General features: G+C 45.9%; 1 protein-coding gene across 5 annotated transcripts in view; it reads left to right on the forward strand.

The window, feature by feature from the left end:
- The first annotated feature begins 17,429 nt into the window (after positions 1–17,429).
- Positions 17,430–25,912, forward strand: part of LOC144767544 (uncharacterized) — a 360,042-nt gene continuing 351,559 nt past the window's right edge. For all 5 annotated transcript variants that reach the window (XR_013598250.1, XR_013598252.1, XR_013598251.1 and 2 more), the window contains exon 1: positions 17,430–17,666. Coding sequence is in view for 1 of the 5 variants with exons in the window: in XM_078650962.1 (XP_078507088.1) it covers positions 17,620–17,666 (47 nt within the window). In the remaining 4 variants the exon portion in view is untranslated. The remainder of the gene's footprint in view (positions 17,667–25,912) is intronic.

Here is a 25,912-nt window from a genome sequence, read left to right on the forward strand (position 1 = left end):
GTCTGTCTCCCATGTTTCTGTATTCCTGAACAGTATCTCCTTTTTTATTTGTTATGGTTGTTCTTGACTTTAGATGCATTGTACTTCAGTGTTGTGAGTGCTTTGAGTGTTTCCTCCTCATGTTCAACACTTGTTTGCTGTTTCCCTTTTGTTAGTTACCTCCTTGAAGTGTGTCTACTCCATTTGTCGCCCATCCTTCCCTTCTTCCATCATGTGTAACATTGTATCGTGGAACGTACGAGGTCTCGGTCATCCTGTCAAGCGTCAGAAGGTATTGTCTCACTTGTCCAAACTTAATTCTCATGTTGTTTTTCTCCAGGAAACGCATTGTTCTGATGTTGAATCTCTTAAATTGAAATGGCAATGGGTGGGGCAAGTTGTATTCTCTCCTGCTGTTAGTAAAAAAGGGGGGTTGCTATTTTATTTCATAAAGCGTTAAAATGTTCAAATTCTTTCCTCCTTGAATGATGATGAAGGACGTTGGGCGTTGGGAAAGGTTGTTATCCAAAATAAAGCATTGGTGTTACTAAATATTTATGGCCCGGTTCGTCCGGATCCCAAATTCTGGGAAGATATTAAAGTCCTAATATCGTCCATTGATTGCCCTGATTTTGTAATTGCGGGTGATTTTAACCAATGGCTGGATCCTTTCCTCCAGTAAATTCCAACCTGACAAATCCCATAGGAGTTTTCAATCTGCCATTGCCTCTCGTCCCTTATTTGATTCATGGAAAATGTGTAACCCTGACTTACTCGAGTATACTTTTTTTTCTAATGTACATCATACTCGTTCAAGAATCGATTACATTATGGTCAGTAAATCTCTACTTCCCTCTATTCAGAAATCTGTGATTGGTTCTATTTTTATTTCTGACCACGCTCCTGTTTATACTTCCCTAGACCTCTCCCTCATTTCCTCTAAATTTAGTCGATGGAAATTCAATTCATTTCTCTTATCTGATACTGTTTTTATGAAAGAAATTGAGGGTTTTTTTGAGGAATTTTTTGATATTAATGACCCTTCGGACACGTCTATCCCTAATAATTGGGATACTTTTAAAGCTGCACTTAGGGCCTTTACTATAGCTTATGTTTCTAAGAAAAAGAAACTTAACAGGAAGAAATATGAGGACCAGCTTCAGAAAATTAAAGGGCTTGAGCACTCTTACTTCTCTTCCAAATCCCCTTCTGCACTTCAAGATTTAATCCAAGCTAAAACTGCCCTAAATAAAATTATCACTAATGAAGCTTGTAATACCCTTATTAAAATCAAATCCAAATTTCAAGGTGATCAAAATAAAGCGGGGAAAATGTTGGCAAATTATTTAAAAATAAAGTCAGAACGTAAAACTGTAGGCCCTATCTATAATGATTTGATCAATAAACTTGTTTCATCAGATGAAGATATCGCTGATGTGTTTCATCAATACTACCAATCTTTGTACACTGATGACACACACCCTTCTGAGATAAACTTAACCTCCTTTTTTGATAGCCTTCCCTCACCCCCTTCGCTCACAGATGAATTTGCGCTACTAGAAAGGGATATTACTCTCCAGGAAATTACTCGGGCTATCAACTCACTTAAAAAATCAAAAGCTCGTGGCCCTGATGGACTATCTGTTGAATTTTACTCTGCTTTTCATGCCTTTTTTGCCCCAAAACTCCTACAATTGTTTATGTTATACTGAACTTTTTAAGCGCACGGGCACCCAGGGGTTTCATGGCGCTGGCAGTGAGGAAAGATGGAAAGCAGTTAACCTATCCCGAAGCTTGCTTGAATAGCCAGGTCTTCAAGGCTCCCCGAAACTCCATGAGATTAGTACATTTCCTGAGCGACAGGGTGAAAGAGTTCCACACCTTTGGGGCAAGAAAAGCAAATCAACACCCGCCTTGATGCTTCAGTTTGAAGGAGGGTAGGGTAAGAAGGGACAGATGGGCAGAACGAAGATTGCGGGTAGGCTCATGCTTGATGATTAGGTTATTGATGAAGATGGGACTTTTCCCGTGAAGAGCCTTGAAGGCCAGACATCCTACTTTAAATATTACCCGTTGGGCTATGGGTAGCCAGTGGAGAGTGGCCAGCAATAGTTTCGCCGAGCTCCCGCCGCGGTTCTTGAAGATCAATCTGGCCGCTTGGTTTTGCACTATTTGCAAGCGTTTAGACAAGAACAGGGGGAGGCCTAAGTAAATAGAATTAGAAAAGTCTAATCGAGACAGGACCAGGGCGAGTACCACTTGAATGAGCGCTGAGTGAGTAAGTAGATGGGCAATTTTTCTGATTTTGCGCAATTGATGGAAGCTGGAAGAGATCACAGCTCCCACCTGGCCTTTCAAAGAGAGATCAGAGTTAATAGTGATCCTGCGGCTTTTCACCGAGAGAGAGGGCGAGGGAGGAGATCCCATTGTTGACGGCCAGTAGTGGGGACCCCAGCTGATCGAGCTATTGCCCGGGAGTACCAGCTTGGTCTTCCCAGGATTGAGTTTTAGGTGGTTCAGCTCCATCCACCGTTGAATGTGCAGCATGGTCGCCTGGAATTCCACGGCGGAGTCAGTAGAGTCTAATGGGAAAATAAGTTGCAGGTCGTCAGCATAGTTGTAGATCGTTACCCTCCTGTTCTTTAGAGAATGTAGAAGGGGTTTGAGATATAGATTGAACAGGAGGGGGGACATTGACGATCCTTGCGGGACACCACAGGTGGTAGATAATTTAGGAGCGGTAAAGTTCCCAAGTTTAACTGCCTGGGTCCGATTGCTCAGGAATGATTTCACCCAACCGAGAGCCGAGCCTCGTAGACCAGCCTGTTCGACACGGTGTAATAAGAAGGTATGATCCACCGTGTCGAACGCTGCCGACAGGTCCAGAAGCACCAAGGCCTGATGTATACCCCTGTCGGCATTGGACCTCATAGTGTCCAGAACTGCGAGGATCACGGCTTCGGTTGAGTGCGCCTGGCGGAAGACAGCTTGGTTGGGCTCCAGATAATCCGAGGTTTCGATAAAATTGGAGATGCAGCTAGCCACATGGGCTTCCAAGATCTTTGCTCCAAAAGGAAGAAGGGATATGGGCCGTTAATTAGAGAGATTAGCCGGTTCGGCACCCGGTTTTTTAATTAACGGGACCAACGTTGCATTTTTGAACGAGATGGGGACCCTTCCCTGTGCTAGGGACTCATTCAAGAGGGGGAGTATGCCTAGCGGGAGTGCTGAGAAAACGTCCCTTAGGACATAAGGGGGGCAGCAATCGTTAGGTGAACCGGACTTCACACGATTCATCAGTTCCACCAACCGAGGCTGATCAATCGGGGGAAAAACCACGAATTCAGATGGGTTTCTACAGATGTCCTCGATAGCTACCGTGCTAAGCCTTTCCGGGATGCTTTCTTTTATGGTGGCTATCTTATCCATGAAGAAATTATTGAGCTGATTGCAGAGCTCTTGCGTAGGAGCTTGTGGGGGGGGGAGTTCTTACATCGTTGCAGAGATCGTTCACAACCCTAAAAATTTCTCTTGATTTATTGTGCGCGTTCAAGATTTTCTCAGAGAAAAATGCTGCCTTAGTAGTTAAAATGGAGTTCTTATAGTTCCTATGGGCAGTCGTGTATGACACTCTATCCACATCTGAGTACCCATGTCTCAATTTCCTCTCAAATTGACGCAGTTCCAATTTTTGTTTCTTTAAATCTGCCGTAAACCACCTATGAGCATCCATGCGATGGGCAAGGGAGAATTTGGAGAGCGGTACATGCTCATTACAGGCTGCCAGGAGCCAGTCAGAGAGATTTTTTTTCCATGAGATTAATATCGTGGGTAGGCGCTGGGATTGAGTTTGACAGGGAAGACAAGAAATCTTGATTGTTTAGCTCCTTTATTGCAGATGCTAAGGCCTCTGGGTCTTTTCGTGATGCGCTCATTATCATAATCCCCAAACCTGATAAAGATCATTCACAATACAAAAACTTCCGTCCTATTTCAATGATTAATTATGATTGCAAAATTTTTGCTAAGATTCTGGCTGCTCGTCTCGACTCTGTTATTCCCCATCTAATCAAAATGGACCAAGTGGGGTTTGTGAAGGGTAGACTTGCGGCTGACAATGCGTGCATGTTTTCAAATGTTATTGCGCAGAGTAAAAATCTTAAAATCCCAATGGCAGCTTTATCCTTAGATGCGGAAAAAGCATTTGACCCCATTAATTGGCAGTTCATGTTCCGCACCCTTCAATGGTTTGGTTTTGGTCCCTCTTTCATTTCCCTGGTTAAACTCCTATATTCCTCTCCCCAGGCCAGCATTTTTGTTAATAATCAATTTTCTAAGTTCTTCTCTCTATCCAGGGGCACACGGCAAGGTTGCCCTCTCTCCCCTTTACTTTTTATTTTATGTCTGGAACCCTTTTTAGAATGCATTCGTTCCAATCCCAAGATCGCTGGTTTCAAACTCCCATCTACGGAGATTAAATTGTCTGCGTATGCAGATGATGTGCTAGTATATATGGCTGACCCTACTTCTTCCCTTCCACACTTTTTGGAGGAGTTGCGTCTGTATTCCTCCATATCGGTATATAAGCTTAATCTCTCCAAATCAGAAGTCCTGCCCCTGAATGTGGCTTGCTATCAATACATGTTTAGTGATACTGAATTTGCATGGTGTCCCTCCAAAATTAAGTACCTCGGTATATGGTTCTCCTCATCCTTAGTTGACACCCTTAAATTTACCTTTGATTCCCTTTTAAAGAAACTCCAATCTCTCCTTCAAATTTGGTCCCCCTTATTCCTTTCCTGGTTGGGCAGACTGGATACGATTAAAATGATGATTACTCCCCATATTCTTTATACTGTCTCTATGCTCCCTTTCAAAATCCTTAATTCATATTTTCCCCGCATTAACTCAATTTGCACAACATTTTTGTGGAATGACAAACACCCTCGCATTGCTTTGCACAAACTGACACGCCCTAAAAATGAAGGCGGTGTTCGTTTCCCCAATTTTAAATTGTACAACTCCACCTTCTTGATTAAACAGTCCTTTTCGTTAGCTTATGATTTTCTAGATAATCCTGTGCCTAAATGGGTCCTCTTAGAGCATTCTCTCTTAAAAGGTTTTTCTTTCCAACATATTGTATTTATGACAAGCTGCTCTTTTTTGACTAAATTCCCTATTTTAAGATACTCACAAACGCTGCTTCATAATGCATTCTCTTCTAACCTCTCTCCTCTACAGTGTTTCTTATCCTCTGTAGTGTGGTATAATAAATTCCTTAAATACAAAGGCAAATCGTTTTACTTTAAATACTGGAAAGAGAAGGCTATTTTGTTTGTCTATCAGTTTTTTGATGGTAATGCTATTATCCCTTTCTATGTACTGCAGAATGGGTATCACTTGCCTTCTTCGTCTCTTTCCGATTACACTACTATAACGTCTGCCATTCAATTACACTTAGCCTCTTTTTCGTTACCTGATGCCTTTCCCAGTTACAACACCACCACTCAACTGTACCCGTTGTTTTCAACTCAACAGCCTAAGGCTGCTCTTGTATATACAATTTTGTTATCAAATGTTAAGGATCGCCTTAAATCAAATGTAGAGACTGTTTGGGAACATGATCTTGCTATTTCCCTCCCTGTATCATTGTGGGATCGTTTATGGTCCAAACTGTTTAAAGTATCAATTTCTGCTCGTATTACCCAATCTTTGTTCTTCATTTATCATAGAACTGTTATTACTCCTGTCAGTATTCATAAGTTTTCTCCAACTTCCTCTCCGTTATGTTGGTCATGCACTAAAGACTTAGGCACACTTAAACACCAGTTATATGAATGTCTCCCAGTTTTGTCATTTTGGAATGATGTTTGGAACATTTGCATGCCAATGTTTCACTGTTCCGCCTCACTATCATTATTGAATGTTTTTCTAGGTTCACTATCAGCTGATATTGATATTGTATCCTCTTCTGCTAGACTGTTGGACCTGTTTATTGCTCTTGCTTTTAAAGTTATTTTATCGTGTTGGAAGAATAACTCTAAACTTTCTGTACATACATGGTGGAATTTCATTTGTGATGAACATAGGATCGCTATTGCTTCCTCCTCTTCTATTCCCCTCAAAATCAAATCCGATCTACTCTGGATCCCCTTTACTACATATCTTTCTTCCAACTCTCCTAGCTGATTGCCTTACATCTATTCCCACATGTATTACCCGTACTGCATCTCCCTTTTCCTTTTCTTCCTTCTTTTCTTCTTTCCTTTGCACTTCTCTTTTTTTCCCCCTTGTGTCTTTTCTCCCTTCTCTTTCTCTCTTTCTATACTTGCCTCTCTCTTAAAACATATGTTTTAGACTCCATGTTATTTTATGATTTCTACCATTATATATGACATATGTATGGATTTCTTATTGAAAAATTACCAATAAAAATTTCTTAAACAAAAAAAAAAGAGAGATGTCTGGCCAGAAGTGATCCGTATGCTGACGGACTATCTAAAAGCCAACGTAATCCCCATAGGTCTGCAAGTTCGTAACGTCCCAGGGGTCTTCACTGACAACCCTAAGTACATCAACAGTTTCAGCTATATAGGGTCAACCTGCTAAAGACATTGGATGGTTCTAGGTATCGATACAGCTACCGAAGCATTAAAAGTACTTGAGCTAGAAATAATTGACATTGAGAAACAAATTAAAGATACCAGCACAGTCCTCGAAGGAAAGAAACTACTAGAACAAGCATAAAAAACAATTGAAGATTTCTATAGATGGGAACAAAATAAAAAAATCAATAAAGGTCAAAAAGGATATTAAATCATACGTACTTGAAAGGACATATCCTTATCTGCAGAAAGATTATTACACTAACCGTATTTATTCCAATCCCCAAAACACCAGACCCTGGGGCAGATTCAACAGGCGTAACAACTTAGTGGGATTCTCAGATACCTCTGCAGAATCTTCAGACAGTTCCGATCAAGGGGAAACCCCAAGTACCTCTAGCCGCCCATCTAACCAAACTTTTTTAGGCAAAGGCTGAGGCGAGAATCAAGGTCGAGGGAGAGGGAAGCCAAGATGGTACAATCCTCCTGGTGAGCGACAAATACTCCGGAGATTTTACCAGTGGTAACTGACACCAATACATCTCAAACTATTCTCATCTTTAACTTGTCCAGACATGTACTAGCCGACTCTGAATTGTCCTTATTAAGCAAAGGACTCTTCTTCGTACCCACCATTAAACCCAATTTCCTTGAACTCCAGACAGAACTCTTCAGATTTTTTAGACGCATACGTCTACATGCATTTTATCTAGCTAATCCCTCGCCTACTATCAACAGCAACACACCACTACGCCCACCATCCACATTTTCGCTCAGTTCCAGAATGATTCCGAAATCATCACGTTTGAGAAAATTCTATTAAAAGATCTTGTCTCCCTTGAAAATGTAAGACGATTCATCCCTTATAACATTTCCCTTGAGGAAAGAAAGGCTATTGACACACTAAAAAACAATGAATCATTGATAATTAGGTCTGCCGACAGAGGCGGTGGAATATTCCTACAGGAAAAAGACACATACAGAAATGAAATCCTACGCCAAATCCACAACACAGACCATTACTGCAGGCTTCTAACTAATCCCACTACTGAACTCCAAAAAATGATCTTGCAAATAACCCCACGCTCCCCCTATGTTTGTACTGCTTAAAAATTAGTAAGACCTGACAGGACTCACCATTGTGGATAAACTCGGCGCCGCCTCACTCCCGACCGTCATTTTGGGTGTGGGCTCAAAAGCGCTTCAGGGGCTAGCGCTCTAGTGTTTGCAAGTGCCTTTTTGGCAAACACTATTTAGGGGACCAGTCAGCCTCGCGCGGACAAATAAACAGGATTGTCACGCTGTTGCTGCTGTTCTAGAACCTCTGCTGCCTGCTAACAATTTTAGGAGCATTTTGCTCGTTTTTAAAAGTTTTGCTCGTTTTTAACAATGACTGTATTTTGGTGACATACTGTATGCTGGGATAACCTATAATTGTGCCCCACGCTCCCCCTATGTTTGTACTGCTTAAAAATTAATAAGACCTGACAGGACTCACCATTGTGGATAAACTCGGCGCCGCCTCACTCCCGACCGCCATTTTGGGTGTGGGCTCAGAAGCGCTTCAGGGGCTAGCGCTCTAGTGTTTGCAAATACCTTTTTGCCACACAATATTTAAAGATCAGTAGGCTAACGCGCAGCGTCGCGCCGGAGGAGCGCCAGAGGAAAGCCCGTCTGTGCCCGTCCGTGCCTTGGACGGGCGTAGGGCTAATTCCGCTGCTGGTTGCATTTACTCCAAGGACGAGCTATTGGCCATAGGTAAGAGGGTAGAGGGAACATCTCAAAATGCCCTACCACAGCCCCCTGTTATGTTGGATTGTGGGCTGATCAATAGCAGATCCCTGGTGAAACATCACCAGGAAGTATCTGAGCTGCTAAATGATATGGACCTAGATGCCCTATTCATCACGGAGACGTGGACCAGCGTGGACACCTCCGTAGAGTTGGGGTTTTCGTGCCCGGAAGGGTATAAGCTATTCCACAAACCTAGGCCAGTAGGAAGAGGTGGGGGGCTTGGAGTGATTCATAAAGACAAGTGGGACTTTTCCACCCTACAGATCGACGAGGTGGCGGGGGTGGAACTACTGGGGTTCTCCTTACAAGAAACTAAAGGTAGGATCCTGACTGGATTGATATGTTATAGACCACCCAGTGCGGATACACAATACCAGGCACTGTTTGACACAATTGCTGCTCTTGCCCTGACCCACTCCAGACTGCTGATTCTGGGAGATTTTAACCTATGGGACAATGGGTCCCTGGGGAGGCATCTGAGGGATCTGAAGGACATATGTGGAAATTGGGGTTTGGATCAGCTGGTACTGAAACCAACTCACTCAGGGGGACACATCCTTGATATGGTCTTCGCCAAACAGACTGAGACTAAGATGATTGAAATCTTACCTCAGTGCTGGACCGACCACTCCTTAATCCATTTCCAGATCTCCTTACCCATGAAGGGCAATGGAAGTGAGTGCCCGGTGACTTATAGGAAGGGACGGCTTTGGTCTAAATTACCAAAGGATAAAACAAAGCCTACTTTTACTGGCAACATATCCTATGATCCAGTGGAATCGGTTGATGTGAACTATCAAAAGTATTGTAATCACATCATAAATACCCTGGATAGATTTGCCCCTTTGACAAATATAAAGAATAAAAGGAAACCATCAGCCCCCTGGTTTAACGAGGAGCTGAAATCCCTACGTAATGCACGCCGGGAGGCAGAAAGGAAATGGCGCAGAGGCTATTTAGAGACGCATAAAATATCACTTAAAGTGGAACAGGCAAAATATAAAGGAGCCATTGCCAAAGCTAAGGCACTCTTCTATGCCACTACTATTCTTCAGTCCCCTAACAGCACAAAAACCCTTTTTAATATCATAAGGGATCTCTCGCACCCCACCTGTATGGGTAATAAGGTGGTTGCAACTCAAGAACTATGCGATGAGATTGCGATCTATTTTGAGGAAAAGATTGCCAAAATTGTGGGGGGGCTGAAGGAGGAAAGGACCAGCTGCAAAGATGTAGTGGCACAGACAGAAGAAGAGGAATCTCTACCAATATTGTCATCATTGGAAGATTTCACCCCTTTTACAGAGGAGCTCTTTTATAGTCTGGCCCACAATGTGGCATCAGGGTCGCCTCTAGACCCCCTCCCGCACAGGATCTGGAAGGAATATGGGTCAGAGTTGTTTCCTTGGATGCATCGGATCTGTCGCCAATCCCTTGAGGAAGGCATAGTGCCGGAAGCATGGAAGCAGGCAGTGGTTACCCCCCTGCTTAAAAAGCCTTCGTTGGACCCTACTATTCCAGCGCACTTTAGGCGTATATCCCTCCTGCCCTACCCGATAAAAATAGTGGAAAAGGTGGTCAGTAAGTCCCTGTCAGGATATCTGGAAGACAATGGCTTATTGGACAGGTACCAATTTGGCTTCCACCCAGGCCACGGAACAGAAACTGCATTGGCAACCATGCTGGATACCCTTCGAATGCGAGCCGACAATGGCAATCCCTCAGTCTTGGTGCTGTTGGATATGTCGGCCGCATTCGATACGGTTAGCCATGCGGTTCTGTTAAGTAGATTGAAAAAACTGGGCGTGAAGGGTAAGGCCCTGAGGTGGATACAATCTTACCTAACAGACAGACAACAGGTGGTGACCTTAGCACCCTTCTCATCTTCCAAGTCCAAGGTCTGTCATGGAGTTCCTCAGGGCTCCTCGATCAGCCCTATTCTTTTTAATCTTTATTTGCAGCCTCTGATCCCCATGATCAAATCCTATGGAATTGATTTGATAAACTACGCCGATGACACCCAATTGGTGTTCTCCCTGGAAGGAAAACAGGCAGTGACCACGGAGACCTTTCAGGACTGCATGAGTAGGGTCTTCAGGTGGCTGAAAATAAACTCCCTCCAATTTAACGAAGAGAAGACGGAGGTGGTTTATTGTTCGTCAGCCAAACTGAGTCACCAACCTTCTTGCGAGATCAGGCTTGCGCCGGGAGCTGATCCTTGCATCCCAGTGAAGACCGTGTGCAACTTAGGGGTACTGTTTGATGCGGATCTCCAAATGACCTCCCAGACCAATAAAAACATCAGTGTCTGTTTTGGATTGTTGAAAGCACTCAGACAGATTTTGCCCCTTTTGCCTGATGAGTCTAGACCGCTAGTGGTCAGGAGTGTGATCCTGGCCAGACTGGACTATTGTAACTCTCTATATCTAGGGGCCCCCTTATACATCTTACAGGGGCTCCAGAGGGTCCAGTCTATAGCGGCTAAGCTGGCTCTCAATAGACCTCGTAGTTCTTCCACTACGTTGGCGCTTAGAGATTTACATTGGCTGCCAATCGGGAGCAGAGTCGCTTTTAAGTCCCTATGTATTGTATATAGAGCTCTGCACAACATGGGACCTATTCCCTTACAGGAAAGGCTCACCTGGTATAAGCCTACAAGGTCCCTGCGCTCCTCTAGCCTGGGTCTGGCAGCAATTACCAGGATTAGGAGATCAAGGATGGGAGGCAGAGCTTTCTGCACTTCTGCATCTAGGTTGTGGAATGAGCTCCCCCAGAATATCAGGCAAATGGACACCTTGTTGGGGTTCAGAAAGAGCCTGAAAACATGGTTGGTCGTCAAAGTCTGATTTTTCTTGAGTCCTTCTAACAGTCCAGGCGGCTGTTTTTTGTATGACATGACAGCCAGTATATTGTTGTTCCATCTGACTATTTCCTGTTGGCGCCAGGATACCCGTAGGGTGACAGTTGCGCGTTATAAATAATAAATACAATACTACAATACAATACAATACAATGCAATACAATAACTACAGAGGGAAAACCCAAGGCTTCCTCAGCAAAAAGGAATTCCTATTCCTTAACATCAAGTCAACCTGCACTCCGGTAATCTATACTTTACCCAAGATTCACAAACATGGCACCAAACCTCCAGGACGACCCATATTTTTCTGGCTGTGTTTCCATCCTGGAACCCCTCGGTCAGTAGGTTGACTATTTCATAAAGGAATTTGTGCCCTAACGGAATGTTATGTAAGGGACAGTATGTCTATGATCAATTTGGTCGAGCACTACCCCTTTGACATAGAATCAGACATACTTTGCACATTAGACGTTGAATCGCTCTACACCAATATACCACAAATAGAGGCAATGCTGATCATCGAAAAAGTCCTTGACAAAAGGCCACGTCCCCATAATGTACCCACCAATTTCATTCTAAAACTGTTAGAAGTGTGTCTTACCAGGAATTTCTTTTCCTTTGAAAACGATTTCTTTCAGCAAGTAAAGGGTACATCCATGGGCGCAGTTTTTGCTCCTAATTTAGCCATTCTGTACATGGACCATTTAGAAACATCTAAAATCCTGACTGCACACAACCCGTTCTACGAAGGTATGAGCCTGTGGAAGCGCTACATTGATGATATTTTTTTAATTTGGCATTCCACAGAAAGTACTCTATCTCAATTTCTCCATTGGCTCAATAATAACTGTCAGGGACTTACCTTCACACTCACACACAACAAGTCATCAATAGCATTCCTAGATCTCACTATCTACCATCACAATAATGAACTCATTACTAAACTGTACCGTAAGCCCACAGAAAGGAATACGCTCCTTAAATACAGAAGCAACCATCCCCGAGCACTACGGGACTCTCTCCCCTATTCTCGATTTCTGCGAATAAGGCGGAACTGCTACCAAAAGGAAGACTACTTCCATGAAGCTTCTATACTGTCCTCAAAGCTCCAGACACGCGGCTACCCCAAAAGATTGATACGCAATGCCCGCAAAAGGGCAGGTATTGTCCCCGCGAAGTACTCCTTACTCCCAAAACCAAAACCAAAACTGAATCAAATTGGATGGTGTGTGTCACCATGTTTTCCCCAGTCTCAAACGCTATATGCAAATCCATCCTCAAACATTGGGCAATTCTTAATGCAGGATCCTTGAAAATTGACAGGCCGTTGTTTGCATTTAAGAAAAGCCGCAACATAAAGGATCATCTGGCTAGAGCTGCTCTCCCCGTGTCTAAAGCTGCATCCACTCTCACTGAACTTTGGGGCATGAATCCCTTGAATGGGCCACAAAAAGTGTGGAACTGCAGTGTGTGCGAGTTTACCATTGAAGGAGCAGATTTTTTGTTTAACGGTGTTAAACACAATTGTTTCACAAACTGAAATTCATGTAATTTTTTTGATACAATGTCCATGTGATAAAATCTATATAGGCCAAACAACTCATAAGGCGCGCATCAGGATTTGCCAACACCGCAGCCGTGTCAGATGTAAAACACCGAATGCCCCCCTGTTTGAACATTTCTCCACTGAAGGACACAATGAAAACGATATCAAATGGACAATCATTCACCAAATCAAACTCCCTCCCAGAGGTGGCGACATCGGAAGCCTATTGAACAAAGAGGAGCTCAAATGGATTTTGCGTACTCAAAGCATAAGAAATGGTTTGAACAGGAATGAGGACTGGACTACCCTCCTCTAAACACTCGCACCTACAGCTTCTTGAAATTGTATTGTTCTTTGTTTTTATTTTTTATTTTTCATTCCTTCAATTCCTTCCACAGGACCGCAGGTATTAATGTTTTCAAATTGTACATATATATGTGGTTCTATTGTCCTTCCGGGTACCTCATGCTTCGCCAACTGAAATTATTATGGAATACTACTGTATTTCACACACCTCTCCTCCGTTACATGGTTCTTATTGCTTGTTTCCAAAAGGGTGCACCTGCATTTATTCCGCTAGGGCTCCTTGGCCCACACCTAAGATGGCCGCCGTTATTACCATTCTTCCACTTCCGGCCCACTCACACACTCCGTCATGCCCGGTCCTTCACTATTTTCGTCCCCCCCTTTTTAGGGCTCGGGCCTACGTCACCACGAAGTGGGGGCGGAGTTTCCGAGCTCTTATGTATTAGAAAAAAAAAGAATTCTGAAAGGGGTCCGGGCTGCCACATTCCAGAAAGCGCGCGTTTTTTGCGTGTGGTATTTTGCCATGTGCATGGTAATTAGTCCAGGCAAGGCTGTGTTTAAGTAAGGCAGCACACCATAGGACTTAGGAATTTGTCAATGTCCACTTCCTGCATAAAGTGTTCGGACACGCGCAGAAGAATACATAAATCCTCAATTACCAGCTGTCCGAGGTGCTGGTAATTGAAGGCAGATGGTGCTGGGAGCGTGTGCACTGCTGTGTTTTTTTCCCTTCAGCTCTGTGTGCGCGCATGAACAGCCGGCCAGCAATGTAGAGAATCACATGCATCAGATCTCGTTTTTTTAAACAATTGCGATCGCGAAAGTGATCTCTTTCTGTGCTGCTTGTTTAAACAATTGCGATCGCAAAAGTGATGCTTTCTGTGCTGCTTGTTTAAACAATTGCGATCGCGAAAGTTATGCTTTCTGTGCTGCTTGTTTTTCGTATGTAATCTTGTTCTTCTACGAACTCGATGGTAGCGGAGTATCCCATCCTCACCCTCTAGGTCACTTCATTAATTTTCCACGAGTCCGCCGTGTCTGGTGGCGAGTGCAGATTGGTAGTGCAGAGTGCATAGTGGTAGTGCAGAGTGCAGAGTGGTAGTGCAGAGTGGTAGTGCAGAGTGGTAGTGCAGTTTGGTAGTGCAGAGTGCAGAGTGGTAGTGCAGAGGGCAGAACGGTAGTGCAGAGCGGTAGTGCAGAGTGGTAGTGCAGAGTGGTAGTGCAGAGTGCAAAGTGGTAGTGCATATTGGTAGTGCAGAGTGCAGAGTGGTAGTGCAGAGTGGTAGTGCAGAGTGCAGAGTGGTAGTGCAGAGTGGTAGTGCAGAGTGCAGAGTGGTAGTGCAGAGTGGTAGTGCAGAGTGCAGAGTGGTAGTGCAGAGTGCAGAGTGGTAGTGCAGAGTGGTAGTGCAGAGTGCAGAGTGGTAGTGCAGAGTGCAGAGTGGTAGTGCAGAGTGCAGAGTGGTAGTGCAGAGTGAGAGTGCAGTTTGAGAGTGCGAGTGGTAGTGGTAGTGCAGATTGAGAGTGAAGAGTGCAGATTGGTAGTGCAGATTGGTAGTGCAGAGTGGTAGTGCAGAGTGCAGAGTGGTAGTGCAGAGTGCAGTGCAGAGTGGTAGTGCAGAGTGCAGAGTGGTAGTGCAGAGTGCAGAGTGGTAGTGCAGAGTGCAGAGTGGTAGTGCAGAGTGGTAGTGCAGAGTGAGAGTGCGAGTGGTAGTGCAGAGTGGTAGTGCAGAGTGCAGAGTGAGAGTGCAGAGTGCAGTTTGGTAGTGCAGAGTGCAGATTGGTAGTGCAGAGTGCAGATTGGTAGTGCAGAGTGCAGAGTGGTATTGCAGAGTGCAGAGTGGTAGTGCAGAGTGGTAGTGCAGAGTGGTAGTGCAGAGTGCAGAGTGGTAGTGCAGATTGGTAGTGCAGAGTGCAGAGTGGTAGTGCAGAGTGGTAGTGCAGAGTGCAGAGTGGTAGTGCAGAGTGCAGAGTGGTAGTGCAGAGTGGTAGTGCAGAGTGGTAGTGCAGAGTGGTAGTGCAGAGTGCAGAGTGGTAGTGCAGAGTGGTAGTGCAGAGTGCAGAGTGGTAATGCAGAGTGCAGAGTGGTAGTGCAGAGTGGTAGTGCAGAGTGCAGAGTGGTAGTGCAGAGTGCAGAGTGGTAGTGCAGAGTGGTAGTGCAGAGTGGTAGTGCAGAGTGCAGAGTGGTAGTGCAGAGTGGTAGTGCAGAGTGCAGAGTGGTAGTGCAGAGTGCAGAGTGGTAGTGCAGAGTGCAGAGTGGTAGTGCAGAGTGCAGAGTGGTAGTGCAGAGTGCAGATTGGTAGTGCAGAGTGCAGATTGGTAGTGCAGAGTGCAGATTGAGAGTGCAGAGTGCAGATTGGTAGTGCAGAGTGCAGAGTGGTAGTGCAGAGTGCCTAAAACACATTGCCATTTACAATGCCATTATCTCTAACTTAAAACAAACCGGAGGCCTAATGCATTCCTAATGCTTGTTTATTCTTCCGGTTGCAACGCTGTGCGCACACCAAACTGAGCCATTGAGCTCTATGCACGCTCTACTTCGCGGCTCCATTCCTGCACGGTTTCCTGCTTGCGCGGCACCAACCAGTGTTCAGGACCCTTGGCACGAGTCTTCGTTCTACTAATCCCTAAGGTAAATTGCACTGCCGCATCCCCCTGCTCACCATAGAATTCACTACCATGTCAGGGTTCCTGTTCCATCACATGTCTTTTTTTGCAGGTATTTACCCTCAACGACGATCGTTGCCCTACTGTATCCGTGGCATTGACAACATCCCAGGACCCCGGGCCCGAGCGCCACCACCGTTCTACCACCTCTTGAGGTACATTACGTTCCCTCGCCCTGCCACTCATTGTAATACCGCACTAGCACGTCAGGGTCTGAACACCGTTCCTCCCCTCTTTTGTCATTTTTACAGGTCACCTTCCTCATTGAACCAAATTACAGGTAATCACCCCGTCCCTCCTCTCGTTCATATTGCACTAAGTCACTGTGCAAGCTATTCACCATTCCCTTTTCCCACAGTGACGCCAGCACGGAGGCCCCTACTGCTACCCTCCACCGAGAACGGCTGAGTTCTCTCGCACTTTGCTCAGTTAATATTGCTACCCAGCCGCGGTCCGTGGAGGGTGTTTCGGTGAGGCAGAGAGGCAGGGTGGCGGAGGGGCAGGGTGGGGGGTGCTAAAAACCGGAGTATGGGTAATTGAAGGTAAGTAAACAATTTAACTAATAAAACTAATTTCGTAGCGCGCCCTGCATCGCAAAATGTGATGCAGGGTGCGCTATGAAATTCGTTTTATTCATTAAATTGTTTACTTACCTTCAATTATCCATACTCCGGTTTTTAGCACCCCCCCACCCTGTCCCTCCCCCGCCCCGCCTCTCCGCCCCACCGAAACTCCCTCCACGGGCCGTGGCTGTTGCTACCTATTGTCAGGCACCGGCATTGACCCCTCATATTCTCACTGTGCCAGCTCGTATGCACCTTATCACTCATTATTGAACGAAGTTCCCACCTTCGCTTACAGTTTTTTCGCATGACCACTTTCCATTAAGTCGGTTCATTCACCCTTTTCACAGCCTGACTCAGTTTCTGATTACCTCGTTGGTCAACCACATGATTTACGATCCTTTTTAACTCACGCACATCTGTGCCCTTGATATATCTTAAAGTTGTCCTTCAACAAGATCTTTAGATCAGTAATGTATGAGTGACACAATTCTTGTTTTTTTCTCCCTTTTCCTTCCAATTATGGTTTCTCGTTAAATAGTCATTGCAGGCAGACAATATCACTGTCCTGATGATGATCCCTGTTACCTCCTGAATGGGATCGAAACGCCGTTGACTATATAAACAACGTGCACACAAATAATTTGATTCGAATGTGTCACAGTTGTTGTTACACACTTTGCTTGTAACATTATATTTAATAACAAGCTCCGCCCATTTTTTCTGTTTTGCCTGAGTGCTTTTTTCTTTTTCTTTTGTCTTTTGAATTTGATTTTAAGTATTGTAGATTCATTTATGTCCACAATTTTCACTCAAGTCACTCCCTCACTTTGTCACAACTGTTTTTAGGTCTCGGTACTATCCGGTTCGTCAGAACCGGAAGTAGAGAGATCTTATGTTTCTTAGAGGGGCTCTTGATCCCGCCTCTAATTTTGGCTGTCTCCCATTGGCTGGCTTCCTAAAAGGAGGCCAGCCATTGGAGGAGAGGGCCGTCACTCCGATTTAGCCCCGTCTTTCTCGGATTTGGGGGCGTCATTTTTGCTGTTCTTTAGACAGTGACATCATCCGTCACTCAGAACAGCAAAACCACGCCCCCAAATCCGAGAAAGACTGAAGCTTGTGGGCACCATTTTTTTTTTCCTACGACGAGCTGCAGGACTCCCTTCCTCCTCCCTACGACGAGCTGCAGGACTCCCTTCCTCCTCGCCTGTGCTGCCGGGCTCTATTCCGCCTTGTACCCGTGTTCCCACGTTGCTCTCTCCCTCCTGGACTCCCCCTCCGTCTCTCCCTCCTTCAGGCAGAATGGACCGATTTAGGTTGTTGGTCGTGCCCAGGGATATTATTATAAGGTGAGCCTTTTTTCCCCTGCGGGCCCACTTCCCCCATTGCGGGAGTGGTGCTTGGGCCGGGCTGCCTGCATTTGCGGGCCGCACTTGGGAGTTTCTGTTATCTGAAGCCGAGGAGGCTTTAATTGGTTGACCTGTTACTTCTCTGTGAAGTCCCGCGCTGTCCGTCCCTTAGAGTCCGGCTATGGCTGACAGAGTCGGGTGAGCTCAGGAGAGGGGCGCGTGCACCAGGAGGCAAACGGACAACGCCAGGGGCTTCTGGAAAGTCCTGGTCGTGTCTGCCAGGTGAGGCGAGGCAGGTGTTGTGTGACAGGGGCATATGCACGTTATGAGCAGGACATGGTGAATAGCGGATCAATGTTATTATGTGACATGTGGCGAGCTGCTCAGTAGACCCGCTCTAGAAGGACGAGGAACTACAGGGAGTTCGATCGGAAGAGTATGTTATTATAAGAGACGGGGTTTGCATAGAGGTTGAGGGGCGGGGGAAGTGGGTGTTTGAATGAAATAGTTTGGTTGGACTTGATCTGTAAAGACAAGCAAACGTCAGTAGAGCCGACATATTTTTTAGGAGGGTAAAATCGCAGTTTTGATGGAACCCTGAAAATGTAAACCAAAAATAATGACCCTTTGGTGTGAGTAAAGCTGGAGGTGCCAGTTCCAGCTAGTTCCTTTAGAGGAGGAGGGACTGGAAGAAACCGGCCGAGCGCTTGAATGGAAATAGCGAGGAATCTCACGTGCACTGCACTTCTGCACTGCTTCTATAGAATTCACGTTCTTTAGATCTCTCATCATTGTGCTCCTTTCTGTAGTTTAACACGTCCGTTTTTCGTACATCAATTTCAAATTCGTGTTGGAAGTGTAATAATTCCAACCTGGATAGCCTCTTAACGAAATGAAGCATGTAAATGTAGTTAGTCCTAGGTTCAGTAGAAGAGCTATGCACTATAGGTCTATTCTTTCACATTCTTTCACACGTACACAGTTAACGCTGGTAATGCCCCTCCCCTTCAGTAATTACATTAGTTCAAGGCCAGGGAATAATGTTGCTTTTTGTTAGTTAGTCTATTATTTCTGATACCCTTGCACTAAGATTATCTGTGATCCTCGTCCCTTTTGCAGACCAACTCTTTAATTTAGTTAATTGTTTCTGTGTGCAGATCAAATGAATCTAACGTATGCCTTGATTTATAATTTAAAGTAATATGTATTATAGTTAAAGTCCGTGAGGGCTAGGTTTATGGCTGTACCAAAATAAATAGTGACATCTGATTTTCAAGCATGAAGAACCCTATTTTCTAGCATACCTGCCAAGTAGATTCTTGACTTAAAGGTATTGCCAGTACGTTTCTTTTAAGGTGCAGACTTGCGTTTTGCCAGCATTATTTGTAGTTTCCTGTTTACTATGCCTTTAAATGCTGCTGTGCCTACTTCAAAGCAATACGACTTTGATACGGTACAACCCATCAGTATCGCAGTTTACTTTTGTATGCAAGAGTGTACCTCGTATACAAGTTTCATGCAGATGACTGACCCAGCATAAATTGTATAATTTCTCTGAAAAATAAGAAAAATGAATTTCACCTGCAACTACAGACTTTTCGTAGCCTCTTGGCATGCAATGACCTTGGCCCGGATATGGCACTCTTATTGGTGGTGCCACCAATGGGCACCATGGGACAGATTGCCATATGCAAGCAGTTCTATCATACATGGTCACATAGTTGATAGGTAATTTGAGTTTGATAGCACAGCCTGCAGTTTAATTAGATTCGGCTTGGGTCCTCCCCTTTCGATTACCCTCTTTCTTTGACCACTCACTGGCTTGAACATTGTCCCACATTTTAATTCAGCCCAATGGAGTATTCTGTTCTCACCTAATATTATTACACATATGATTATATTAGTGCCAAATGTATTGTATCTTTGACTTTTATATATTACCCAGGTACAGTTATTTCAAATTCTTAAAGGATTTTTAGTTTTTACATTGGTGCTAGAAACCCTCCCCCCATGGACTGATATGATCACTGTTGACAATCTTGGATCGGGTGGACACTATTACATCACTAATAGTAGTAGCTTAGGATAATTTCCATTGAACATAAGTAGCTCCTATCACAGAAAACGTGGGAGACTCATGATCTACTCATATTGTGAAATGTCCTTTTACTTTAATTATTTTGGGAGGATGGGCACTACACAGTCTCCCGTTCTCCCTTAAGGCACAATATTATGCAAATCTGCTACAATGGCATTTTGCTGTACTTCGAATTTGCAACAAACGGAACAGTCTTTATTTACCTTGGCCTAAAAGTGTGACTTAATGTGTTACATACATGCTGAATATGATCAATATTGATGAACCAGAATTCCTTGCAGATATGTGCAAAACATCAAAGGTTGCTGGTAAGCGACAACTTCTACAGTCACGAGTAAATATATTACACATTCAAATATTTGACAAGTACGATTCAGAAATGAAGCTATTGTTTTTTCTGAGGTATTATAGGCACAATAGGATTGTAAAATATGTATAAATGTACATGAACTACAAGTTTGTACCCAACACACCTCTTGAAAGAACATTAGGCACAATACACATGGTACTAGTCTCACAATAGTCAAGTCAAACTTTAATCAGCTAAAAAAGGCATAAAAAAACAGAAGAGTGCAGAGCAGTGAGTGCAGAGTGCAGAGCAGAGAGTGCAGAGCAGAGAGTGCAGAGTGCGGAGCAGTGAGTGCGGAGCAGTGAGTGCGGAGCAGTGAGTGCGGAGCAGTGAGTGCGGAGCAGTGAGTGCAGAGCAGTGAGTGCAGAGCAGTGAGTGCAGAGTGCAGAGCAGTGAGTGCAGAGTGCAGAGCAGTGAGTGCAGAGTGCAGAGCAGTGAGTGCAGAGTGCAGAGCAGAGAGTGCAGAGCAGAGAGTGCAGAGTGCGGAGCAGTGAGTGCGGAGCAGTGAGTGCGGAGCAGTGAGTGCAGAGCAGTGAGTGCAGAGCAGTGAGTGCAGAGTGCAGAGCAGTGAGTGCAGAGTGCAGAGCAGTGAGTGCAGAGTGCAGAGCAGTGAGTGCAGAGTGCAGAGCAGTGAGTGCAGAGTGCGGAGCAGTGAGTGCAGAGTGCAGAGCAGTGAGTGCAGAGCAGTGAGTGCAGAGCGCAGAGCAGTGAGTGCAGAGCGCAGAGCAGTGAGTGGAGAGCGCAGAGCAGTGAGTGGAGAGCGCAGAGCAGTGAGTGGAGAGTGCAGAGCAGTGAGTGGAGAGTGCAGAGCAGTGAGTGGAGAGTGCAGAGCAGTGAGTGGAGAGTGCAGAGCAGTGAGTGGAGAGTGCAGAGCAGTGAGTGGAGAGCAGTGAGTGCAGAGTGCAGAGCAGTGAGTGCAGAGTGCAGAGCAGTGAGTGCAGAGTGCAGAGCAGTGAGTGCAGAGTGCAGAGCAGTGAGTGCAGAGTGCAGAGCAGTGAGTGCAGAGCAGTGAGTGCAGAGTGCGGAGCAGAGAGTGCAGAGTGCGGAGCAGTGAATGCAGAGTGCGGAGCAGTGAGTGCAGAGTGCGGAGCAGTGAGTGCAGAGTGCAGAGCAGTGAGTGCAGAGTGCAGAGCAGTGAGTGCAAAGTGCAGAGCAGTGAGTGCAGAGTGCAGAGCAGTGAGTGCAGAGTGCAGAGCAGAGAGTGCAGAGTGCGGAGCAGAGAGTGCAGAGTGCGGAGTAGAGAGTGCAGAGCAGTGAGTGCAGAGTGCAGAGCAGTGAGTGCAGAGTGCAGAGCAGTGAGTGGAGAGTGTAGAGCAGTGAGTGGCAGTGGCGGCTGGTCCATAGGGGCAACGGGGCAGCGCCCTACAAAAGAAACGGCTCACTGCAGTTTGGGCAACAGGAATGTAAGCAGACGAATTTGTCTGTTTACATTTCCGACCGGCCTGTGAGTCACGGGTGAAATTGCACATGTGTCAAGGCACAGCACACGCAGGCGAGGAGTCCAGAAGATGGTCCGTCTGCGCATGTGAGTGAGGAGCGTCGCCCCTCACTCACATTCACAAACCATTAGGCATGCTGCGCATGCCTAATGTGGTGCAAGCGTCTGGAGATAGGATCCTGCTCGGGCGGTGACGCGTTTTTTGCAAAGTCGCCCCGTGCCCTATCAAGTGGCAGGATATAGAGTAAGTAAACAAGGGTTAGCCGACACCCTGCGCATCCAGTCTCCTGATTTGGCAGTTAGCATTGCCAAAGAAAAGAGCGGGCAGAAGTTAGTGCGACGCGGGACTGGAGGAGAATGGAGATGCCTGGTAAGTTTATTTTTTTGTTGTATTCATTAAATTAATCCCCACACCGCCTCCGCCCCCCGCGAACCCAGAATCCACGAGTCATGCAGGCCACGAGGAGAGGCATCTGTCGCCAGACGATTCCACACTGAACGAGATCGCACATCTGAGTGAGGGGTAAGCAGGTGGGGCGACAAAGCAAGCTCGAGGCCAAGGTGGTTGAATGGGCTAATGCTGCACCACGCAGAGCAGAGGTGCAGGTGCATACTAAAAGTCGTAAACAAGATCTTGCAGATATCAGAGGCTTTACATTCAATCAAGATGGGTATACAAACTAATTTTTTAAAAACACGGATCAACAATTATATTTTGTGTCTGGTTCACTATCATTGGCTCTGGCTCAGCACGCAGAAAAATCTACACGGTATGAGTGTTCCAATGATGGATGGATGGGTGGATGCATGAATGAATGATGGATGCAGGATGGATGAATGGATGGGTGAATGGATGAATGGCTGCAGGAATGGATGCAGGATGGATGGTGGATGGGTGGATGAATGATGTATGCAGGATGGATGGGTGGATGGGTGAATGGATGAATGGATGCAGGAATGGATGCAGGATGGAGGATGGATGGGTGGATGAATGAATGATGGATGCAGGATTGATGGGTGGATGGGTGGATGCATGATTGAATGATGTATGGATGCAGGATGGGTGGGTGGGTGGGTGGATGGGTGCATGAATGAATGCAGGATGGATGGATGGATGAATGGATGCAGGAATGGATGCAGGATGGATGATGAATGGGTGGATGGATGGGTGGATGGATGGGTGGATGAATGAATGATGGATGCAGGATGGATGGGTGAATGGGTGAATGGATGAATGGATGCAGGAATGGATGCAGGATGGATGATGGATGGGTGGATGGATGGGTGGATGGATGGGTGGATGGATGGGTGGATGGATGGGTGGATGAATGATGGATGCTGGATGGATGGGTGGATGCATGAATGATGTATGGATGCAGGGTGGGTGGATGGATGGGTGCATGAATGAATGATGGATGCAGGATGGATGGATGAATGGATGGGTGAATGGATGAATGGATGCAGGAATGGATGCAGGATGGGTGGATGGATGGGTGGATGAATGAATGATGGATGCAGGATGGATGGGTGGGTGGATGCATGAATGATGGATGCAGGATGGATGGGTGGATGCATGAATGAATGATGTATGGATGCAGGGTGGGTGGGTGGATGGATGGGTGGATGCATGAATGATGTATGGATGGATGCAAGGTGGTTTGGGCTCGCTCGCTGCGCTCGCTCGCTGCGGTGCAATATGCAAATTAGTTTACGCCTCACCACTTTCAAATGTCACCAGCCGCCCCTGGTGAGTGGAGAGTGCAGAGCAGTGAGTGGAGAGTGCAGAGCAGTGAGTGCAGAGCGCAGAGCAGTGAGTGCAGAGCGCAGAGCAGTGAGTGCAGAGCGCAGAGCAGTGAGTGGAGAGCGCAGAGCAGTGAGTGGAGAGCGCAGAGCAGTGAATGGAGAGCGCAGAGCAGTGAGTGGAGAGTGCAGAGCAGTGAGTGGAGAGTGCAGAGCAGTGAGTGGAGAGTGGAGAGCAGTGAGTGGAGAGCAGTGAGTGGAGAGCAGTGAGCGCAGAATGCAGAGTGAGTGTGCAGAGCAGTGAGTGCAGGTGCAGAGTGCTGTGTATTGGCAATGTAAATGACAATGCCACTTATTTATGATTTAAAGAAAAAAAAAGAACTGTCATGAGCAATGCCAATAGCTCTACTTTTAATGATGCCGAGACCATTGCATTGTAAATGCTTGTTTTGTATTACAATTGGATACATGACTGTATCCTACTGACCATTTCTACTGTCCCCTGACAGAAATGTAAATAATTACTAATTAAAATGCTATCCGACTGGGTAGATCTTATATAATCCATCGTGTTCTATATTTATTTTTGATATTTTGCTTTAACAAGGACCCCTGCTCTGTTTAAACCCTTTAGACGGGGCACCTAACCAAGTGGAGGGCTCAAGCCAAGGAGGAGATTGCCTTTGCTCCCCTCCTGACTCTTAGCTTGGAGGCTGCAGCCTGCGAGGGTTATTGGTGGTGATGAGAGAGGTTGAATCTTTGGAGAGGCTGCAGGGGCCGGCGAGCTGGCAGAGGGCTAGCGGAGAACACAGCGAGGGGCGCGGCGGGGGACATAGCAGCGATGACAGTAATTTGTAGGTCAGGGCCAGTGGGGCCTCAAAGCCAGATGCAGGCCGCACCCAGTACTAACCGGACCGCCTGTGCGTCTGCCTAGGGCACGCTCTCCGCGGCCGCCATCTCATGGCAGCCGCACTGCCTCCTGTGTATGCGTCCTGCGTCTGCGTCCTGTTGTCCCCTTCCGGTCAGCCTATTTAGCAAGCATTAACACAGACCTATAGGTCCCGATTTAATGCAATAATGCTTTCTGTGAAAGCACATTAAAGCTAGACAGAAAAATGAGAGTCGGACTGTATTAAAAACTGCTTTCAATACAATCAGGCTTTTGTTTCTTTTCAAAATAAAGCAAAAGGACAGGTGGCAAGTAAGCCTTCATTATAGCTCATCTTGTTTCTATATTATAGAAAGAAAGGAAGGACTATACTTAAGACTCCCTTGCCACCCGATCTTCTTTTACCATATAAACAAAAAGAGGACCATATTAAAGGCTAGGGAGTCTCCACTACAGATGGCCTTTTGTTTCTAGGAAGTAGATTTTTTTTTTAAAAAAGAGTCTCAGCTGTTTTAAGAAATAACGTATAAGAAAAAGACAGAGAGAGGGAAGTGAGCACTGTGCGAAGGTGGTTGGCCACCAGGAGGACCATACTAAGAAAAGGACAGATGCAGGAGGAACATAGAGGGTGTTAGAGAGTGGGAGAGGAGTACATGATTAAGTGGGTGTGGAAGGATGATCACAAGCGTGTTGCGGGTTACAAATAGAACAAGGGGAAATGTTAGACCTGGCACCTTGGCGTGAGTTTCCCTTCCACTTTTTGCTGTTGTGCCTCAAATGTTTTGCTGGTGTCTGCTACTCAGGGCACTGCGCCACGGCCAACCCGTGCCGCAGTGCAAGTGCTCCCTACTATAAAGTGTACATGTGATTGATGTCCATGATTGGTTCATTGGATTTACTGTTAGTCCCTAGTAAAGTGCACCAGGAGTGCCAGGGCTTGTGAATGCCAATACTGCTAGTGGGCCTGCAGCGCTGGTTGCGCCACCCACAGAAGCAGCCTTAAAATGTGTCTAGGGTCTGCCATTGCAGAACCTACGTGCAGTCTGGTACTGTCACACTGGCTGGGCAAGTGCCCACACTTGCCAGCCCCTAAACCTTCCCTTAACTTCATATTGGTCACCCCTATGGTAGGCCTGAGGGCAGGGTGCATTGTAAGTGTAAGGTAGGACATGCCCTGATGTGTGTGGCATGTTCTAATAGTGAATTACTGCCAAATTCGTTTTTCACTATTGTAAGGCTACCTGTTCCCTTCTAGGCCAGATGGGCTGCTGGAATTATTACACTCTATAATCCCAGCAGGCTCAGGGAACATGGTAGAAATTCATGTTTAGTATGCCTGAACTCAGAATAATAAAATACTTCTTTTAGTAAAGTTTATTTTAATATCCTGTGTTTGCAAATGCTACTTTTAGAAAGTTAGCATTTGCTTGCCTAACCATTTCAGCCCGCCTCTGCTTGGATGTGGATCTGACTGTCTGGTGTGTGTGAGTGACAGGGCTGGGAGTTGACAGGTAGTGATTAGTAGGAGGACCCCTTAGTGGGTGGTGGGAGTTTCCCCTGAATGATGCATCAGGCTGTGCCCCTGCCTCCACAATGCTGGCTCCACCCTCCTGGGGAGCGACTGATGACTCAGCCTGCACCTGGCCCAGGAAGGACCGAAGCTTGTCAACAAAGTGCTCAGGCCACTCCTGTCCTCACAATGCCGGCTCCGCCCCCTGGGGAGCGACTGATG

Source organism: Lissotriton helveticus, chromosome 7, assembly GCF_964261635.1.
Source record: "Lissotriton helveticus chromosome 7, aLisHel1.1, whole genome shotgun sequence".
Taxonomy (NCBI): Eukaryota; Metazoa; Chordata; class Amphibia; order Caudata; family Salamandridae; genus Lissotriton; species Lissotriton helveticus.